Source organism: Musa acuminata, chromosome BXJ1-8, assembly GCF_036884655.1.
Source record: "Musa acuminata AAA Group cultivar baxijiao chromosome BXJ1-8, Cavendish_Baxijiao_AAA, whole genome shotgun sequence".
In the NCBI taxonomy this organism is placed as follows: Eukaryota; Viridiplantae; Streptophyta; class Magnoliopsida; order Zingiberales; family Musaceae; genus Musa; species Musa acuminata.
In genome coordinates this window covers 40,455,941-40,478,729 of record NC_088334.1, presented here as the reverse complement: position 1 = coordinate 40,478,729, position 22,789 = coordinate 40,455,941, and the positions used below count along the sequence as shown (strand labels likewise).

At 42.5% G+C, this 22,789-nt stretch overlaps 1 protein-coding gene across 1 annotated transcript; it reads left to right on the top strand.

Moving 5' to 3' along the window:
- The first annotated feature begins 17,586 nt into the window (after positions 1 to 17,586).
- Positions 17,587 to 21,683, top strand: LOC135587820 (2-Cys peroxiredoxin BAS1, chloroplastic). Its single transcript, XM_065079617.1, has 7 exons — positions 17,587 to 17,892; positions 17,980 to 18,054; positions 19,718 to 19,799; positions 19,901 to 19,980; positions 20,552 to 20,677; positions 20,846 to 20,959; positions 21,414 to 21,683. The coding sequence occupies exons 1-7, from the start codon at positions 17,677 to 17,679 to the stop codon at positions 21,528 to 21,530; spliced, it is 810 nt and encodes a 269-aa protein (XP_064935689.1). The 5' UTR covers positions 17,587 to 17,676; the 3' UTR covers positions 21,531 to 21,683.
- Positions 21,684 to 22,789: the final 1,106 nt, after the last annotated feature.

The following is a 22,789-nucleotide window of genomic DNA, read 5'->3' as shown; positions in this document are numbered from 1 at the left end:
TACTCGATATACGGTCTCTGGAATATTAGATGGATGAGGGACTATAGGTACATGGTAACTAAGGACAAATAGGTCCAATGGATTGGATTCCCCTATATCGTCTGGGGACTACGGCGTAGTGGCCTAGTACGTCCATAGTCGATGAGTCGAGTGAATTATTACAGAGATAATAATTCACTGAGTTAGAAGGAGTTCTGACAGGTATGACTCACGGCCAGCTCGATATTGGGCCTAGAGGGTCACACACATATGGTAGGCATTGCGATGAGTAGAGGTTCGGATATGAGATATCCGACGGAGCCCTTATCTTATTGGATGCAGATCCAATACCCACTAGGGAAGGACCCATTAGGGTTTGACACGGGATCTCTATAAATTGGAGGGATTCACAACCTCATAGGCTAGAGTCTTTGCTTGCCTTTCCTATTCTCCTCTCCCTCTCCACCTCATAGTAGGCCTGGAGTTTTGAGGAGGGTCGTCACAACCCTGCTATGTAGATCACCGCTAGAGAGGAGGACGCTTGACCTCCTTCACCATCTCCTAAGGATCTGCAAGGAAACAGGGATATACGATCTCCCTAGGTAACACAATCTCTATACGCAGTTTTGTGTTTTGCGGATTTTTGCGCACCAATCTTCGCATGACGACGAACATCTTTTTGGGAATCGGGGATTTTTGTTTTCTTGTTCTTCCGCTGCACATATGATGTCGCCCCACCCCATCATTTCCCAACACATATGTTGCAAACTTAGTTTTCAACTTTTCCATAATTCAAATGGTGTTTTTATGATAGTATTAGTTAGAACTCATTTAAATATCAACACATCCGTCTTTAGTGCTTCAGTCTATAAGAACTTAGGAAGATTAAAGTTGCTAAGCATACTCCGTTCTATGTCTAATAATGTTTAGTTTCTTCTTTCTACAACACTGTTCTAGTCTAGAGAACCAGGCATAGTGTATTGGGTAACAATCTCATGTTCTTAAAGAAAATTAGCAAAAGGACTAGGTGCTTGTCCATTTTCAGTATATCTACCATAATACTCTCCACCTCTCATAATTTTAATTTGCTTACCACATTGGTTCTCAATTTCAGCCTTAAAGACTTTGAAGACATCTAATGCTTCATTTTTGTTATGAAGAAAATATATATATATATATATATATATATATATCATGAGTAATAATCTATAAAGGAGATGAAGAATTTTTTATCATGTGTGTTCATGTTTGGATAATATATGTCAGTATAAATGATCTCTAATATGTCTGAACTCCTATTAGCATCCTTTTTGGGCTTGTTGGTCTACTTTCCCTTAATACAGTCCACACAAGTCTTAAAATTAGTAAAATCAAGAGTACTAAGTACTTTATCATTAACTAATCTTTTAATTCTTAATAGAGATATGACCTAATCTCCGATGCCATAACATAGATGAGTCTTCGTTAATATTAGACCTTTTAGTGTTAGTGTAAACATGCATCGAACTTTAAGTGTCATCATTTTGTAAGAAAATACGATAAAGATCATCAGACAAAATATCTTTCCTAACACAATCAGATTTATATAATAAACAAAATGATGTGTCTTGAAAATTAAAGAAATATCCAACTGGTACTGATATGGATAGTAATTACGATAAGACTCAGCTGACGTCAACCGACGCCTCACGCCTCGATCGGCGCGACTGCACTCGGTCAACCGAACTGGAACACTGGCCGAGGCACATTAACGCCTACTCAGGCTTGGTTCTTCACGCCACGCCAACCCCCATGTCAGGCGCTATCAGCCTGCCTCCTGCTGGCGGGCACGTCAAGTAATACCAAACTCCCTTATAAATACCCTTGCATCCTAAACGGAAGAAAAAGGGGGGGGGGGGGGGGGGGGGGGGGGGGGGGGGGCACGGTAGGGACAAAGACACAAAAACACCTCTTCATCTGAAACCCCCTCCATATCCACCGACCCGATCGTCGGAGGGGTCGGGTCAAGCTTCTCGGCCCGACCTTTGTGCAGGTCTGAAGCCGAAGGTCCCCGCGAGACACGCAGGCGAGGAGCCCCCACCCGGTGGAAGCGGCCACCCCATCCCGATCGAACCGCCTCGGCGCGACCACCTCGGCGGGCTCGAGGAATGCCCCCAGGGAGATCCCCGTCGTCCGGACCCAAACCGAGCCGCGTCAGCCCCGAGGCCATGGCATAAAGTTGTTTACACTAACATATTGGCGCTAGAAGGAGGGTCGGAATGTCGGGTGATCACTCGAACGGCTCAGACTGCCGAGTCCACCTCAATGCGGCCTGCCTACCTGAGTCGTGTCCCTCGGTCGCAGCTCGCCTACGCCGAGCTCCTTGGCCACAGACCGTCGAGTACACCTCAGCGCGGTCTGCCCGCCTGAGACGTGTCCCTCGGCCGCAGCCCGCCTGCGCCGAGCTCCTCGGTCACAGACCGCTGAGTACACCTCAACGCGGCCTGCCCGCCTGAGCCGTGTCCCTCGGCCGCAGCCCGCCTGCGCCAAGCTCCTCGGCCACAGACCGTCGAGTCCACCTCAGCGCGGCCTGCTCGCTTGAGCCGTGTCCCTCGGCCGCAGCCCGCCTGCGCCGAGCTCCTTGGCCGCATGGTACCCGAAACCACACCTACGCAGCCTGCCCGCCTATGTCGTGCTACTCGGCCGCATGGTGCCCGAAACCACGCCTGCGCGGTCTGCCCGTATGCGTCGTGCTACTCGGCTGCATGACCCTCGAGACCACGCCTGCGCGGTCTGCCCGCCTGCGTCGTGATCCTCGACCGCATGATGCCCGAGACCACACCTGCGCGGCTTGCCCGCCTGCGTCGTGCTCCTCGGCCCCATGCTCCCGAAGACACACCTGCGCGGCCAGCCCGCCTGGGTCGTGCTCCTTGGCTCTATGTTCCCGAGACACACCTGCGCAGCCAGCCCACTTGCGTCGTGCTCCTTGGCTCCATGTTCCCGAGACACACCTGCGCGGCCAGCCCGCCTGTATCGTGCTCCTCGGCTCCATGCTTCCCGAGATCATGCCTGCGCGGCCAGCTCGCCTGCGTCATGCTCCTCGGCTCCATGCTCCCCGAGACACACCTGCGCGGCCAGCCCGCCTGCGTCGTGCTCATCGGCCCCATGCCCCGAGACACACCTGCGCGGCCAGCCCGCCTATTTTGTGCTACTCGGCCGCATGACCCTCGAGACCACGTGTGCGCGGTCTGCCCGCCTGCGCCGAGCTCCTCGGCCGCATGGTACCCGAAACCACACCTGCGCGGCCTGCCCGCCTATGTCGTGCTACTCGGCCGCATGGTGCCCGAAACCACGCCTGCGCGGTCTGCCCGCCTGCGTCGTGCTACTCGGCCGCATGACCCTTGAGACCACGCCTGGGCGGTCTGCCCGCCTGCGTCGTGATCCTCGGCCGCATGATGCCCGAGACCACACCTGCGCGGCCTGCCCGCTTGCGTTGTGCTCCTCGGCCCCATGCTCCTCGAGACACACCTGCGCGACTAGCCCACCTGCGTCGTGCTCCTTAGCTCCATGTTCCCGAGACACACCTGCGTGGCCAGCCCGCCCGCGTCGTGCTCCTCGGCTCCATGCTTCCCGAGATCACGCCTGCGTAGCCAGCCCACCTGCGTCATGCTCCTCGACTCCATGCTTCCCGAGATCACGCCTGCGCGGCCAGCCCGCCTGCGTCGTACTCCTCGGCTCCATGCTCCCCGAGACACACCTGCGCGGCCAGCCCACCTGCGTCGTGCTCCTCGGCCCCATGCCTCGAGACACACCTGCGCGGCTAGGCCGCCTACGTCGTGCTCCTCGGCTCCATGCTCCCTGAGACGCGCCTGCACGGCCAGCCCACTTGTGTCGTGTTCCTCGGCTCCATGCTCCCCGAGACACACCTACGCGGCCAGCCCGCCTGCGTCGTGTTCCTCGGTTCCATGCTCCCCGAGACCGCGCCTGCGCGGCCAGCCCGTCTGAAAGCTAAAGCCATGCCTCGGACTCCCGTTACAACGACCAACGCATAGCTTCTTTCCGGGGGGGAATATGATATGGATAGTAATTACGATAAGACTCAGCTGACGTCAACCGACGCCTCACGTCTCGATCGGCGCGACTACACTCGGTCAACCGAACCGGAACACTGGCCGAGGCACATTAACGCCTACTCAGGCTTAGTTCTTCACTCCATGCCAACCCCCATGTCAGACGCTATTAGCCTGCCTCCTGCAGGCGGGCACGTCAAGTAACACCAAACTCCCTTATAAATACCCTTGCATCCTAAACGGAAGAAAAAGGGGGGGCACGGCAGGGACAAAGACACAAAAACACCTCTTCATCTGAAACTCCCTCCACATCCACTGACCCGATTGTCGGAGGGGTCGGGTCGAGCTTCTCGGCCCGACCTTTGTGCAGGTCCGAAGCCGAAGGTCCACGCGGGACACACAGGTGAGGAGCCCTCGCCCGGTGGAAGCGACCACCCCGTCCCGATCGGACCGCCTCGGCGCGACCATCTCGGCGGGCTCGAGGAACGCCCCTAGGGAGATCCCCATCGTCCGGACCCGAACCGAGCCGCGTCGGCCCCGAGGCCACGACATAAAGTTGTATACACTAACAGGTATGAGTTTGGAAATAGAAATTAAGTTTCGTGAAAAACTTGGTACATAAAAGGTCCTTTCTAATTTTAAAACAAAACTACTACTTAAAATTAAAATGCATATTCCAATTGTCTTCACATGTGAGTATCTTATTACCTGATAAGATGCTTTACTTACTTCCCACTAGCTTCCTTCAGTTTTGCATAGTAAAGAGTTTACAATATGGATTATGGATCGAAAGTCAATCCACCAGGTGTTAATATTAATATTAACTATATTAGATTTATAACACACAAACAAGGATGGTTTACCATTCTTTTCAAGTCATTATTGGAATTTCGTGCATTCTTTCATCACGTGTCCTTTCCTTTTACAAAAGAAATACTTTACTTCTTTCTTGATATCAGCTTGGGATGATATTTTACCTTTTTTCTACTGATGAGCTTTCTGATTAGTTTGATTTTTGTTAGTTTTATTTTTCCTGCGAGTGGTGTTGGGTCTAGCCCATATGTGGGCTCGGACAATTGGGCCTTTGGAGCCCAAATCAATAATTAAGAGAGATACGGATACGGTTTGGTGAAGTGTGCAGTGCAGTGCAGTAGGCAAGAGAGTGCACAGTGAACATGTGCGGTAGCGTACAAAGAAAAGAGGAGAGAGAAACAAAGAGAGAAAGTTAGGTTTTTGAGATTTCTGTTCGACGATCGGTGGCCAAACGTTGTAAGTTTTGGCCCAAATTTTATGTGGAGAATCCTTACAGCTGTTAGGATCAAGAGCACTAAGAGGGGGGGGGGTGAATTAGTGCAGTGGAAAACCTTCTACGATTAAAAAAACTGCATTCGTTCGATAAAAGTGATTTCAGTAAGAAAGCCGATTCGTAAATCACTTTAACTTTTGATTAAGCGAGATGCAACAAAGATATAAATGCAGTTTGCAGTTATGGTTCAAATCAGATAGTAGGCGCAAACTGAAATATGATATTCGTACGAAAAAACTGATTTACGTCTAAATGCTGATTCGTAAATCACTTGATTAAGCGAGATGTAGTTAAAGCAAGGATATAAAGGCAGTTTGCAGTTATGATAGAAATCAAAACGTAAACGCAAACTGAAATATGATGATCGTATGATAAAACTGATTTACGTCTAAACGTCGATTCGGAAAGTGCAAAGCTTGAAACCCAATCGTATATGCGCAGAAAGCAGTAAGCATTTGAGGAGGTTTGCAATAAAGATAATATGCTCAAAGTAAATGCAAACCGAGATTTAGAGTGGTTCGGTCAATCTTGACCTACATCCACTTTTGGCTTCCTCCACCAACGAAGTCACCGACGTCCACTAGAGGCCTTCCTTCAATAGGCGAAGGCCAACCACCCTTTTACAGTTTCACTCCTTTTGATGGGCTTAGGAGACAACCCTTACAGAATTTTCTCTCCTCTCTTTAAAGATCAGAACTTGGAAGAAAAGAGGGAGAAGAACTTTTGGCCTTTACAACAATTTTGAGCTCTAAAAATCACAGAATAAGATCAGGATTTCGGTGTATTTCACCCAAGGATGGGAGGGGTATTTATAGGCTCCAAACCAGTTTGAATTCTGAGCTCAAAACTGTCATCTCCCGGAATTCCGGGGTCTGGCGGTTGCACCGCCTGACTAGGGCGGTTGCACCGCCTGGCAGAGCTCGAAGACTGAGCCTCTGGGCGGTGCCACTTCCTATCAGAGGCGATTGCATCGCCCAGTCTCACTCGGAGACTGAGCCCAAGCGGTGCCACTGCCTGGCTGGGGCGGTTCAACCGTCTGGCAGAAATCAGGGTCCGAATGGGTTGATCCATTCGGCCCAATTTGGGTTTTTCAAGGGCCCAATTGCCCCAAGATTAAGTTAATGGGATCACCTCCCATTTCCAACTTAATCATTGTGCTAACTACGATATTTCCTAATACATTTACTGCAACTTGCTCCGGTGTGTCAATCGCTTCTTCTGACGAGCTTCCGGCGAACTTCCATCGATCATCCGATGAACCCTCGGTGATGCTCCTGCGGACTTCCAGCAAACTCCTGGACTTGCGACGATCCACTTGGCGAGTTCCGACGAGCTTCTTTGGCAAGCTCATGGACTTCTCGGATTTGTTCCCGTAGAACCTCCGACGACCGTCCGGACTTCCGTCGAGCTCTCGAACTCTCAACGTGATCATAGTCTTGACTCCGGCGCAACTCCTATTGCATGTCTTACTTTCATCGTAGTTAATCCTGCACACTTATAACAAAACTTCGATCGAGACAAATGGCCTGTCATTGGTCCCTCGACGCTTCGTCCGATTCTTCGGCGCATCGGCCTCTCCTGCAGCCTATTGCCCAATCGGCCAGTTGACTCCGCAACTCTGATATCCTTGGCACAATACCCGCTCTTCTTGGCCCGATGCCCAAGTCCACGGCCCGAAGCCTTCTGTAGATACGTCGACCGATCCACCGGCCCGACGTCCAATCTTCTGACATGTTCCTTCGGCACAACATGATTTTTCCTACTTTAATTGTCTCATCCTGATTGAAGCATCCTGCGTCACTCAAAATGCAGATTAAAACATAAACACATATCAAGTGGTTTCATCATCAAAATACGAGATTCAACAGCAGCAAACTCTACAATCCTAATGGTGTTGATCTACAGTTTACCCTCTCTAAGGTACTTCCCTGCTATATCCACTTTGTGAGACCTAGAATTCTCTTACGAGGAGATTCACCCTATATGATGAAAATATGCTATGCTAGAGCCAAGATCTATGTTCTTGATGTTATTCTAATCCTCTAGTTATTCTAGAGAAGATCGATTGTAAACATGTTATCATTACTATTGATAGTGAAAGTTTGAGATGGACTACGGTCCCGTGGTTTTTCCCACATTGGGTTTTCCACGTTAAAAAGATTTGGTCTCACTGTGTAATTGATTATTTGCTTTATTGTTTATGCTGTGCTGGTTGATATTTACATTTGGATATCAAGTTGGTATTTTGATGAGGAACCCATTTTGATACACAAAGAGGGAAAAGAATATTCCGCTTTAACAAGTTTTTCCCAACAACCTGAGAATAAGAATGAGTGGGTTAAAGCCATGCAAGAAGAGATGAGATCCTTGCTTGAGAACCACACTTATGACTTGGTAAAATTACCTAAAGAGAAGAAAGCTCTCAAGAATAAGTGGGTTTATAAATTGAAGACTGAAAATAATAGCTCACAACAAAGATACAAAGCACGACTAGTTGTGAAAGGATTCAGTCAGAAGAAAGGTATTAACTTTGAAGAAATATTTTCTTCAGCTATGAAAATATCCTCTATCCGAGTTGTTCTTGGTTTAGCTGCCCGCTTGAATTTAGAAGTTGAGCAACTTGATGTAAAAATAACATTTCTTCATGGTGACTTAGAAGAAGAAATTTACATGGAGCAACCAGAATGTTTCAAAGTCAAGGGAAAAGAAAATATGGTGTGTAAGTTTAGGAAAAGCTGATATGGACTCAAATAGGCACCTAGACAGTGGTATAAGAAGTTTGATTCCTTTATGATGAGCCAAGGGTATGATAGAACCACATCTGATCATTGTGTGTTTATGAAGAAATTTTCAGATGATGATTTTATTATTTTACTACTATATGTTGATGATATGCTAATTGTTGGCCATGATGTTGGAAAAATTGGAAAGCTTAAAAGAGAGCTAAGTAAGTCTTTTGCCATGAAAGACTTGGGATCGGTGAAACAAATACTTGGCATGAAGATTCTTCGTGATAGGAAGAAAAGGAAGATTTGGCTATCTCAGGAGACTTACGTTGAAAAGGTTCTTGAAAGATTCAACATGAGTAAAGTCAAAGCAGTTTGTTCCCCACTTGCAGGTCATTTCAAGCTTAGTTCGAAACAATGTCCTACAAGTGAGAAAGAAAAAGAAGAAATGTCTATAGTGCCTTACTCATATGCAGTGGGTAGTTTGATGTATGCGATGGTCTGTACTAGGCCAGATATAGCTCATGCAGTTGGAGTTGTCAGTCGATTTCTCTCAAATCCTAGAAAGGAACATTGGGCAGCAGTGAAATGGATATTAAGATATCTAAGAGGTACTTCCAGGTTATGTTTATGTTTTGGTAATGATGAGCCTGTGTTAGAAGGTTACACAGATGCAGACATAGCAGGTGATACTGATTCCAGGAAGTCCACTTCGGGATTCTTGATGACATTTGCAGGAGGAGCAGTCTCTTGGCAGTCTAAGTTACAGAAGTGTGTTGCTTTATCAATCATAGAAGAAGAATATATAGCAATTACTAAAGCTTGCAAGGAAGTTTTATGGATGAAAAAGTTTCTACAGGAATTGGGCTTGAAACAGGAAGGATATACTATTTACTGTGACAGTCAGAGTGTCATTCACCTCTCCAAGAATTCAACATACCATTCTAGATCCAAGCATATTGATGTGAGATATCACTGGATTCGTGATGTGCTTTAGATGAAAGAATTACAGTTAGAAAAAGTGCATACTAATGAGAATGGATCAGATATGTTGACAAAGTCTTTGCCTAAGGAGAAGCTTGAAGCATGTAGACGAAGAGCGGGCTTGGTACAGCTCACCATATGAGCTGGAGGGGGAGAATTGTTGGGTCCAGCCCATATGTGGGCTTGGACAATTAGACCTTTGGAGCCCAAATCAATAATTAAGAGAGATACGGTTTGGTGAAGTGTGAGTGCAGTGCAGCGGGCAAGAGAGTGCACAGTAAACATGTGCGGCAGCGTGTAGAGAAAAGAGGAGAGAGAAATAGAGAGAGAAAGTTAGGTTTTTGAGATTTCTGTTTGACGATCGGTGGCCAAACGTTGTCATTTTTGGCCCAAATTTTATGTAGAGAATCCTTGTAGCAAACTCTACAATCCTAACGTATTGATCTACAATTTACCCTCTCTAAGGTACTTTCCTGCTATATCCACTTTGTGAGACCTAGAATTCTCTTACAAGGAGATTCACCCTATGTGATGAAGATATGCTATACTAGAGCCAAGATCTATGTTCTTGATGTTATTCGGATCCTCTAGTTATTCTAGAGAAGATCGATTATAAACCTGTTATTATTACTATTGATAGTGGAAGTTTGAGGTGGACTACGATCCCATGGTTTTTCCCACATTGGGTTTTTCACGTTAAAAAGATTTGGTCTCACTGTGTGATTAATTATTTGCTCTATTGTTTATGCTATGCTGGTTGATATTTACATTTGGATATCAAGTTGGTATTTTGATGAGAAACCCATTTTGATACACAAAGAGGGAAAAGAATATTCCACAGGTTTTTCCCAACAAGTGGTTACCACCAATGCACTCTTACCTAGTTCCATCATAAGCCTCTCTTCTTTTTGAACACACATAATCATTTGTCCTTATGTGTGTTATATGAAATCTTAAAAAACTCATATTGTTATGGAAGGGTGTTCAGAATATAGTGCACCAAGAAGGATTTTGACATATTAACCTCGAGTTTCTTAAGTTGAGTTGCAATATCTCGCATTTGCATTATATGCTCATGCATACCCTTTTTGTTGGTGAGTCTAAGGGATGAGAATTTCATTATTAGGGTACTTGCTAATATCTTTTCCGAAGTGACGAATTGCTCATCGATAGCTTATAGCAAGTCTTAAACCTTCTCGTGCTGATCAATAGAATCACATATGCCAGCAGTTATCTTAGTTTTGTTAAACATTACGCTAAGTCGATTGGGTCATTCCCATCGCTCATATAACACGACGGAGTGTTGGTATTAGTGATTGTAGGTGGTTCATCTTTCTTAATAGTATAATCAATATCCATCCACCCTAAATAGAGTAGAATTCTCTTATTCCATAACTTATAGTTATCATCCCTAAGTTCAGGAATGTTATATCGAATATGAGAGAAATTAACAGTTTAAGAAACTGTATAAAATCAAACATGTTTATGAATTGAAACATGCCAAAAGATAAATCTCATAACATAAAAATTACTTATGGGCTAATTTTTTAATTCATTCAAATGGTTTTTATAAGAAAACTATCGAATTATATTTCAATTCATAATCCCTATGGATAAATTATGAAAATAATCTGATATTTTATCTTGATTAATTATATGAATATAATAAAAGATCATGTGGGATAATAATTATTATATTAAATATAATCAATTATAATATTATGGCTAATTAATTATGTGATTCTTATTTTAACTTTATATATAATTTTAATTAATTAAGGATGCTGTGGCTAATTCCTAATTAATTAAGATTATATGAGTCACTAGATATTTTGAACATATAAAATTTACTCATAAGCATAAATTATTATAATTAAATATTCATACATAATACGAGCAATTTATCGACTAAAAATATGAGTATTTTCAACATCAAAATATATCAAGAAGCTTTAAAAAGAAATTAAAATCAAGTCATATTTATGGTATAAAAAATAAAAACTCTTTAGTAAAGGTTAATGGCTTTAATACCAACCGTTAAAGTTTTAATACCAAAGTATATTTCTAAACTATTATAATAGAAATATAAGAAAATTAATGTGGAAACAAAAATTGTATACCTTGGACCATTATTGTCAAGAATTTTAACTACGGTTTTAATGTATTTTGGTACTTCTCGACTCAAAACTCTCACCTTAGATGGTATAGAAAATCCTTTAAAGTTGAGAGAGATGTTGACCACCAAAACTCTCGTTTATATAGATGTTCTCCAATCAAAAATATTTATCATTAACGTTGAAAAATTAATTTAAATTTATAACATTTGAACCATAATAAAATTTTTTAATGATAATAAATAAAATATTTAATAATAAGGATGTGATAGGTGTTAAGAACTTAATTCCATAAGTCTAAATTAAATCAAATTAATACCAATGTGATCCAATATATCATCTGACTCTTTTTAATCTTTGATGTGGAAAAATAATATGCATAATAAAGATTTTTGGTACATTGACAACACCATCCTCTTCATCTACCTGATCAGCTCAGTATTCATTTACTTTGAAGAACTTGATGCAGGTCAACGTTGATGTAGGTTGACATGAAAGTCGACATAAGCTTAGGTTGACAGTATTCCCTACAAGAGGTTGGAAACATGCAACTTACTTTAGACCAGCAATTGGTCATCATATTTTGACAAGATCGAACCCAAACCAACCCATTCTCCAACTCACGACAGATTTTGATAGCCAGTGAAGACAATCACAAGAGCCTAATGGCTCTACCTTAACTACAAAATGACTGTGAACATGTTATTACTAAAACAAAATATAGTGCGATAACCAAGAATATCCCTTATAAGGATTCAAAGGATCTTCTCCGATGATGATGCATTGTTATTCTCTTGACACTTAAAAAAAGTTATATGATATCATAAAGGAGAATAAAACTCCCAAACCATCTAATCCCTTTTATTTATGAGCCATCACCATGTCGAGGATAATTTTACTTGAGCAGAAGACCTTTGTTTTGTATATACACTGTGATAATAAACGATGTTCAACCCTGTCCTATTGATTTCTTGGAAGCCTCCCGACTTGAACTTCAATGTAATACTTGATAAGACATATTTTGAGTCTAAGACACATCATAATCAATACCTCGTATTAGGTCAGAATCCGTACCAAAGCGTTGCTCGGCGCTCGGCACGTCTCGTCCCGAGAATCTCAGGATGGCATCACCCCCAAGACACGATAAGTCAGAATCCGTACCAAGACACTATTTGGCACGTCCACCATGCCAACCCATGTACGACCGACCCTCAGACAGTAGTATAAAGACCTCTGGTCGGCGTCCGACCCAAGGGAGAAAAACCATTGACTTGCTCGTCGGAGGTGCCAAAGTCGGGAATCACCCGACGAAGGCCTTTTTGCAGGAAAATGATCACCCCGAGCCACGAGCGCCTCGGTCTGGAAATCGCTACCCAGTGAAGGAGGGCGAGCTGTCATCTATCCCGGGAATGGAGAGACGCAGCTCGACACAGGCGACACTCGGACCAAGAAACGGTGACCAACATCTCGTCGCGAAGGCCCGACCTACCTTGGTGTCCAGCTCAGCCGACAGAGAACTCCAGACATCAGCACGTGGACCTAACCGTGCTGACTCACCAGCCACAGTACTTTTGTTCACCAACAATACTAAAAATATAATCATTAAACTTTTAGCAATATGAAAGTATATTAGCCCATCTCAATCTTTATCCTACACAAACATATATTTTTTTTCTGGCAGTAGCATCTCATTATTCCAATATTTTGCTGTTCTTCTCTTCATTCCTCATGCATTTTGTTTTATTTTGTTTTATTATTTTCCTTGAAATTCACCCTTTTTCCAAGAAAACAAATTTAAAAAAGAGGTATTAGCATAAGAAATAATAATATGTGAAGGTCTCCCCAAAGCTACAAAAGCTGAGTACTTCCCATTAAATGCCAACATAAATATGTTGCTCGGAAGTACATAAAGTGAGGCACTTCTTATCTACTATCAATGTCTTCTTCCACATTTTTTAAAGCTCCTCCCCTTCCGCCATTAATCCCCACCACATCTCTAATTAATCTCCTCGCATCTCTCCATGGACATAAAATTGATGTGCACATGGGGGCTTCACACCATCTAATGCCTAGTTCTATAAATGACCCATTATTTAACCACATTCCTCATTAACTTACCTACTGCTCCAGTAATGAGACCTCTCCAAGGTCAGCACTACTTTTAATTCTCACTTCCTCGACCTTAATCGTGATGAATGGTGGAAACTTTTGAGATCTCATCCTTCTTTCAACACCATTGACTTAGTCTTGGATGAGCCACCTTTGTTGCTTCTAAGATCTCATCCATTTAGCTTTGGATAACACCTTAGAGAAGTAGAGAGGATGGTGTCTTTAAGGTTTGCTCGCATGCATGCATCAAACAAAGGACATTAATGTATGCTTATCTCTTGGTGGGGGAGAGGAGACAAATGTGTTGTAGAGCTACACGTCCTTCGTATCTTCATTAAATTGGCAGTAAATGAGCATTTGCTGAGGGCTGTATATTTTAAGCCCCATGCATTAAGTTAACCCGTCTCGCATTCATGGCCATTGGCCATATCACTTTCTTCTCTCATCACCAACAAGAAAAGGGCAAAACCCTACACTATATTTCTTATCATATATATATATATATATATATATATATATATATATTAGTATTTGTTGTTTTGTGATGAAGACAAGCGATTGACCTCTACAAAGCTCTTATATAATGCATTCATGGTGGTGTAGCTTCCACTGCTTGCTGCTAAGGAACACCCGTAGAAGCCACTCTTCTTCGCCATTGTCGGGTTCCAGAGCTGCTGCAGGTTGGTGACATGCGACTGTTCGAGGTTGGCATCGGTAACTCGAACTATTGAGCGTTATGGAGTACTGTTGTTTGTGGTCGCAGATAGGGTTTAGGGTGTTCGATAGGAGGACGACGATGAGCCGCCGCAGAGGCCAGAAGGTGGACCTGAAGCTGAACCTGGCGCCGCCGCCGCCGACGAGAGGGGACACGTCGAGAAGGGCGGCTGCCGCCGCTGTCAGCGACGGGGAGTCCTCGCTGAGCTCGTGCCTGTCGTCCGACGCCGACAGCCCCGAAGCGACGTCGTCGATGGTGCTCGCCGCCTGCCCCCGGTGCCTCATGTACGTCATGCTCTCCGAGGATGACGCCAGGTGTCCCAAGTGCAAGAGCGCCGTCCTCCTCGACTTCCTCCACGACTCCACCACCACCAAGACGACCAGGAAGCCCTGAACTCAGCCACAGCGGGCCGAGTCATCGTTCTTTACTGCGTCTCCTGGTCTTCTTCCTTGGCCGTCTCTCCTCTCTGTGCTCGTTCTCCTTGTCTTCTCTTTGAAGGTGATGTTAAAGCTGCAATCTTTACTGCCTCACGTTCTTGATGTTGAACGTGGAGAAGTGGGGTATGATTTATGGGTTTCTTAGTTTGGGACGCAAAGCCATAAGAACATAAATTAATGCTATGATAATTGTGGTTGTTGAGAACAATGGGGAATTACGTCAGATTATCCAGACCATTTATTTCTACCCTCATCTTTCTCCTCGTTTCCCAGGTCCGCGGTTGGACTCCGTCATGCAATGGACCGAACGTGAACCGAGATCAACCCGATTCGATATATTGATATCAGATATGATTCGATCCAACGGCTAATTGCAAGTGAAATCCCGCACGCCAACTCCCAAAACGTTCCCGTCTCACCCTTCCCCCCCATCTCCTCTCCTCTGTCTTCTTTCCTCTCCTCACTGGCGAGCATTAGGAGCTCACATCGGGAGCACTAATGCCTCTCCTCCCTTCCGTGCCATCTCCAGGTACTCGTCTCTGTCTCTCTTCCTCTGTTCTACTCGACCCCCTTCTCTCATATTGTCTTCCTCAAGAAATGTTGCGGCCTCATCGTACTGCTTACCCGACGCTGTGAACCGCTGGCCAAGGGGTGGTCGGCCGTGGTTAGGCTCTGAGGTTAGGGCTCGATCTCGATCTCGATCTCGGGTTGGAACGAAGAAGTCGGACCTGATCGGTTCGTCGGATCGAAGACCCGTTCTATGAGCTCCGATCCGTTTACACGCCACCGATACTCATGCGCTGCGCTGTCGAATTCTTTACCCTGGTAACACCTACACATGTGGCTACCACACCAGATATAGCGCTTGGGAGTGGGCCCACCTCCCCCACAACTTCCAATTACCTGCGGCGTACCTGACAGGGCCCACAGCCCATCTTATCCGATTCATTCTGAAATCAATTGGTAGAATGGTCCAATTCTGACCGCTGGTTCTTATCATTTCTGCCGGTCCCACCAATCCACATTGGAGAACTATAGTCTGAAGGTGGCATTAGTACTAAATGATTTAAATATATGTCAAACTATTCAAGACTTAAAGTTTATATATATATTATAGATAATTCATTCTATAAACTAATTTAATGATGCTCAAATTTAAATTGATATTACTACCGTCTTCAGAAATATTGGGAAGAATGGGAGTCAAATAGTTGATGGAAATAATAAAAAGGAATTTTAGGCATTTGAAATATTCATTCTTTTTAAAAAAATTAGGGATAGTTGACTTGCGTTTATTGGATGATATTAGTAGTACATACAAAAAATTGTATATATTTGATGTTATACTTTTTAAGGGCATAAATCAGAGTTTATGAAATTTAGAAGAATTTGTGGATAAATGATCAAACATTTTTTTTTTCAACACGTGACAATTTTGAGTTAATGAGTTGATTTCTTTCCACCTGTATTTTTACATAAATAAAAATAATTCATGAAGGGAGAAACAAAAAAACACACTGAATCTGCTACCAGCCGTCTTGCCGTCGAGTCATCGCCGCCAACCGCGGAAGAGGCGGCGGAGGAAATCGACGCAGGGACCAAGCGACTCCACGGCGACGCAGCAACAGGTGACGAAGTCGAGGACCCGCCGGAGCGGCCCACTGAGGCGGCACTCGGTCTCCAACGGCGTCGGCTGGAGGTACGCGTGCGCGGCCTGCTTCACGAGGTGGTTCTTGATCCGGATCTCGCAGCCGCCGGAGCTCGCCGTAGACCATGTGGCTCCGGGCCGTGGCCGCCGGCCGATGAGATCCCGGAGGCTGGTGTACCCCGTCCCCTCCTCCGCCCGGGTGTGGCGCCCCAGTTCGCCGCCGCCGTTCGTGGAGCCTTGCTGCGGTGAGGGGTCCCCGACGTGGGTCGCCCCCGGCCTCCAGTAGTGAATTACGATATCGCCCCTGGCCGTTGTGCCTGTGGCTTGCTCGTCGGCGACGACTTCGCCTACCATCGCGAAGACCGAGAAAGATATAGAGAGAGCGAGGATATATATATATATATAATCGTATGTTAATTGTCGTATATATGAATATGTGTACGTATTATCACATAACGGTAATACAATCTCGTGGCTCAAAATAACATATGCCGCAGTCGCAATCAACCTTAATTGGAATCCAAATTAGTTGGTATAGAACTGATTGGTTAGTTGATGAGTCGGACACATTCCGACTCTTATCTCGATCGGAACAATCGAGTCAGTCACACCAAATTATTTGTGAACGGTCAAGATCATCTGAAAGCAGATGTGTTTAAGATAGGCAGATATCAGGGCCGTCGGATTGACACAGCGCTCTAATTTAGACGTTTCGCCCTTCAATAATTGGATCTGCGTCAGCCGTCCTTCTTTGGCCACTGCTTACTTTAACTACGTTGAATGGCAACAATTGTTAATTTAAGTGGACAAATATGCCATCAATTACTCACTTATCTTTTTTTTAAATCCAATTTAAGTGGACAAAAATGTAACTCGTCTTACTTTAAAAAAAAAATCTTAATTTTTCAGAATAGCTAACTTAGAATTGATCTAAAAAGAATAAAAGACTATTTTTTTATACCTTTAAAATATAATTTCCATTTGTTTCGGTGCTTAAAGCTTCAAATTGTATCATTACATTATCATAAATTTATTGTTTTTATAATATTTATATGTATAATTTTAAAACTATTATTATTATTTATATAATATATTGATATTATTTTAATTTATTAATTAGAAACAATAAAGTCATATGAACTAAAAACAGATGTTTTTCTAAGGAATATGGCCATGTAATTTTACTGGTGGAATTTATGCGATTTAAAAATATTTTTCTATAAGGCTAACGTGATTGGAAATTATACGAATCTATTTAATCATGATTTTATAAAGTTAGATTATTGAATATAATGTCAGTTTCTGAGGGTTAGACGCCTCAATTTTCTTCTTTTTGATCCTTTAAACGGATCCAACCCGCGAGCTAACAGGTCATGTAAAACGGGTCCGCTCGTACCGGGTCGGATCTAAAAGATGGGTTCCGATCTCGAGCGAGCCTACCGTTATCCTCCCCGCCTCCCCTTGGAGGTATCCTGTGACTCCGGTTCGCTACTTAAAGCCCAACAACTCCCCTCGCTCCCTCTCGAGTCTTATCCTAACGAAACCGGAGCGCACGGAATCGAGAGAGGGATAGGAAGCGAGAAGGGGAGATACATCGAGCTCCATAGCCATGGCTTCTTGCTACGTTCCTTCCGTCGCCTCCTCCAACGCTGCAACGCCGATGGCTTCCTTAGCTTCCCATCCGTACCCTCCCTCGAAAACCCTAGCCATCCCGAAAGGCTTTGTCGGCCTGAGGGCCGGCAGGACCTTCGGTGCTCGCTCTCCCCGATTGGCATCTGCTCCGAGATCATCCTCGAGAGGCTTCACCGTCAAAGCCTCAAGCGAGGTTCTGTTCCTCGGTTTCTTTTCTCTTCATGAATTTTGATGGTCTCGGTCTATTAGGGTTCGCTCTAAATGATGTTTCTTCTTGCAGAACGATCTGCCTTTAGTCGGAAATAAAGCTCCAGACTTTGAAGCGGAAGCTGTTTTTGATCAGGAGTTCATCAATGTATGCACATGTTGGCTTTTTTTCATGTACTCATTGGTCTGCGAAGCAACTGTGGTTTGATGTTGGCTTCTGTATTGTGTTTTCGAGAAAGCTTCTTTTGTTATATGCACTCGTTTTGGACATGATTAAGAAAGTTAATTATTGGTTTGAAATTACAGCATCTTGCCATGTAAGTTGTATCTGTGATTTGATGGGTGGTTAAGAGTGTTTAGGGATTTATTTTGTTTGCAAGGAGTTATGGAAAGCAATTAATTATGGTTAATCTCCACCATCTAATTATCATTTGACTGTTAGTTAAAACTCTGGACGAAGTTAATGCGCTATAAGAACTCATTATGGTTATAAGAACATTGGAGACATCTTAGGTGCTTAAAGATAGTTTTTAATTAAACTAACTAAGGTCGATGCTTATTTGAGTTTCTAGATCGATGCTAACCAGAGCGATATATGTGAAGAATTCTAATATTTGGAGGGATGCACATATACGTTTATGCTATATAAAATTTGTAGGGGAAAATACGGTATTTCCAAACTTTGGGAGGACAGATATGTTAAAGACTCCTTTTTCATTGTTTTTTGTTTAATAAAGCTAGTTGTGATGCGCATGAACAATAAAATGCTTGGATCTGGGAGGGGAGGGGAGATACAAATTAACCTTAAGGTTCAAATGTTCTATCCATCTAAGAACTATAATAGAAAGAACTGTGATTCACTGGAAGGAACTTTAGTATTAATATTTGCTTATGTAGTTGACAAGATTTGAAATTCAAATTTCTTGTTAGATAAAGAGAAATTTTATTCAACTAAATGTATCCACAGTCTGCACAGGGAGTACATGTTCATTAGTAACTTTTGGGATTTACATGTCAGATTGTTCATAGGAGTATATATATCCTGAGCTATATCTGGAAACCTTGCATAAGTTTAGACCGAGGATACACATAAAACAGGTAGAAATTGTTTCCTTTATATCGTGGTAACTGTAGATGTTATAAAATTCCCGACATGGATTTTGTGTATGACCTTACATCTTAGGCAGCAGTGGCCATTTAGTTGTTTTTTCATTGGGTTCTCTTTCTCTCTGTAATTGATAATTAGAAGTTCTTTGCAAATGCTTAAAATGCCCTTAGGAAATTAAAATTTCTAAAGATCAAAATTTCTTCCTCTCTAATTGATAATTAGAAGTTATTACTTGCTCTAATATTGCAATCTTTGTTTGTTTATTCTCTTTCATTTTAGAATATTATTCATTTTTGCTTTGGTCATTACACCCTTGTTTATGTCTGTTGATTGCATGTCTAGATGCACACAATAAACCATCATTGTCCATGACTGTTAATGATAGAACACCCTCAACCTTGCTCTATTATCATATTGACTGTAGCCATAACTCCCTAAGCTCCAAAAATGCAATTTGTCTGCTATCAAGCAATAATTTAGAGTAGCCTATGTTTTGAGTGTATTATGATTAATGAATGGAGATGTTTGTAAGCTTCATGAGCATTCATTATTTTAAACATTTTGAACTCCTCAAAGCTCTATTCTTTTAAGGTTCTATCACATAACTTGACAACAAAAGCAACTTTGGGAACTTTTTTATTATTTACTCGAGATTTAATGTGAATACTTTTCTTCAGCTTTAATCATTTCTCTGCCTTGGTAGGTCAAACTCTCTGATTATATTGGGAAGAAATACGTCATTCTGTTTTTCTATCCACTGGACTTCACATTTGTCTGTCCTACTGGTAAGTGCAAACTTTTTAACTTGGGAACACAATAAACATTTTAAGTAGAGCGATTTTATGGATGCATAATTAGACATTAAACTATCATTCCCTTTGTACAGAGATAACTGCTTTCAGTGACCGGTATTCAGACTTTGAGAAGTTAAATACAGAGATCTTAGGTGTTTCAGTTGACAGTGTGGTAAAGTGTTTTTTGCCCATATATGGAATTTGTTTTGCTCTTTACCTATTCATTTGATTTACGAAGTCTGATGTTTCTTTGGACTTAAAAGTGGACTGATGAGGTTCTGAGCGCTTCAAAATTATGCATGCAAACTTCTGAATTTAGTTTCTTAATTACTATGACTTCTGCTGATATATGAATTGTTCTTATTATGATAGCATAAGTAAGATACTACTGATCTTGTTTGATTTACTATATAAGTTTCACAAGGGATGACCTCATAAGTTCTGCAGCAGAAGGTCTTCATTAAAAATTTTCCTTTTTCGTTGAAAATGCCTTTCTCATTTTTAAATGATTTTAGTTTCAGTAGTTTGGCCACATACTTTTCGGGGTGTCTATCTTGAGCATGGTATTTTGAAGTAGTTTGCCAGGTTATAAGAGGTTGAAGCCTTGAAGGTAGTAAGGCAAAAATGGCAAATCAGTTGTAGCTTCTGGTCCATCTTGCTTCCAGTACTGATATATAATCCTATTTCTTCCAATATCTGGAATTTATTGTTGTTTTCTAATCCTACTGATATCTCATCTGCAGTTCTCCCATCTTGCATGGGTTCAGACAGATAGGAAGTCAGGAGGTCTTGGGGATCTGAATTATCCATTGATTTCTGATGTCACTAAATCAATCTCAAAATCTTACAGTGTTTTGATTCCTGACCAGGTAAAGTTATGCATTTTTTTCATATTACAAATTATAAAATACCCAAGATATAATCTAGACAGTCTCATGTTTCTTAACATCAGGTTCCACCCCTTCCCTCGCAATTTGTTTTCAACATGTGGCAGATAAAAAGTGAAACCATTATGTGTCAATTGTATGATCTGACAGGGAATTGCATTGCGAGGACTATTCATCATTGACAAGGAAGGAGTGATTCAGCATTCAACCATTAATAACCTTGCGATTGGCCGGAGCGTTGATGAAACCTTGAGGACTCTTCAGGTAATGAGACCAAAATTTAATTTCACTCCCATGGCGATGCTGCCATGAAATTGGTGATATTCCATCATATTTTTGCTCTTTCGTAAAATGGTAGCTTGACACCAATACGAGATACATCACATGGTAAACCCAACTGTAGGATATCATATTTCTTGGATCCCACCTGATAAGGTCATAGTCTCATATTGATCGGAGAGTCAAGACCTAATAGAGAGTCAATCGACTCCTTTTCCAAATGTGCCTTTCCTGCGATGACAAGATTATCCAATTCCAAAACAGACAATTCCTCATGGTTAATAGAGTTGGCACATAGTTAGTGCGGACCTTACCATCACCCATCATCACCGATGATTACGCCTCTTGCTATGAGATACACAGCTACTATGGTTCTTCAGCATTCAACACTATAACATGTTGTGTATCCCAATCTTAATTCATATATCTTGCCTTGCAGGCACTGCAATATGTCCAAGAAAACCCAGATGAGGTTTGCCCTGCAGGATGGAAGCCCGGAGAGAAGTCCATGAAGCCAGATCCCAAGCTTAGCAAGGAGTACTTTGCAGCTATTTAGGTAAGAGCAGTATAATTGTGTCCATGGCCAAGTCTTCTTCTACTGTTGTTTGGAAGAGTCTGGGTGGAGTTTTGTTGCCCTTGATGGCTTTTGCCCAACCATGTCCTGATGTTATTGTGGTTTATTCCATAAAATTGTCCCAATATCCTATCATTGCTTTGGCCCATTCAAGAAAAGACCGGCTTCTTTTTACCGAACCAATTGGGCCGACCACCGATCGACCACGGTTTTAAATCTCGACCTGAGCACGGATATTGACGTGCTGAGTGTGTGTCGACCCGCTAGCCCTTCATGATGGCCTGCACAAACCGTAGAGAAAGAGGAAGAGAAGAGGAGGCAATACTCGTAGGAGGAGACGATACGAGTATATATCATGAGCAATTTCATGATGCGCATGTCAAAAACTATGTTGGATACGTAAATATTGATCGATATACATATTGGTTTTATTGTTTGCTAAACCTTAAAGTAGACTGTTTGCATCCTTATTTTTCTATTTAAGCTCCTTTCAAATTAGATTCAACAATATCTTAATTAAACTTATGTTCTAATGTAAACCTTAAAATTATAAACCTCAAAATAGACCACTTCATAAATTATAAGTTTTTTCTTTCTTTCTTTAACCAACAAACAATAGCAATGGTTTTCAGCTAAGGAATCATCGTAAACACCAATCGATATTTATTGGTTTGTAAATCTTAGGATAGACGTATAATTTTATGCTAATCATTATGAAACTTGACTAACTTACCCAAACTCAATTTCCCTAGAAAGCTCATCTCCGATTAAATTAATTAATAAATACTCTAATTAAACTTAACCGGATTGGAGATTCAGTTCATCTTCCCTCATTGCGGTGCTTTTCTCCGATTGAAAGAGACAGTGACTTAGGTTTGTGCTCTCTCTTTCAAATCACTACCATTTTTATTGTTCTTTTTCTTTGATCTCATGGCTGTAGGTAATATATCGTTTTCAAGGACCAACCTGGTTTAACTTTAGGGTGTTAAAAGAAGCCTATTATTGAGGCAATCTGCCCCTTGATGGTGATATAGCCAACCTATAAATCTCAATCCCAGCTCGGAAACCTTAATTGCATGCTTAGCTCAGTAGATTTTTTTTTTGAAAAACAAATAATAAAAAAAAATCAAATCTCTATATTTCATACATTATTCATCTACCGCTTTTACCATTATAGAAAGAAAAAGGGTCTTTTCATTGAATTATTTGTACATGACAATTGCACCATAATATAAATATTT

What these genes read in the sequence shown, in the direction of transcription:
- LOC135587820 (XM_065079617.1), top strand. Translation starts at nt 17,677, where the DNA reads ATGGCTTCTTGCTACGTTCCTTCCGTCGCCTCCTCCAACGCTGCAACG. An exon ending in TTGATCAGGAGTTCATCAAT is followed by an intron (nt 18,055 to 19,717) that starts GTATGCACATGT and finishes CTGCCTTGGTAG; the next exon opens with GTCAAACTCTCTGATTATAT. An exon ending in GTGTTTCAGTTGACAGTGTG is followed by an intron (nt 19,981 to 20,551) that starts GTAAAGTGTTTT and finishes TCTCATCTGCAG; the next exon opens with TTCTCCCATCTTGCATGGGT.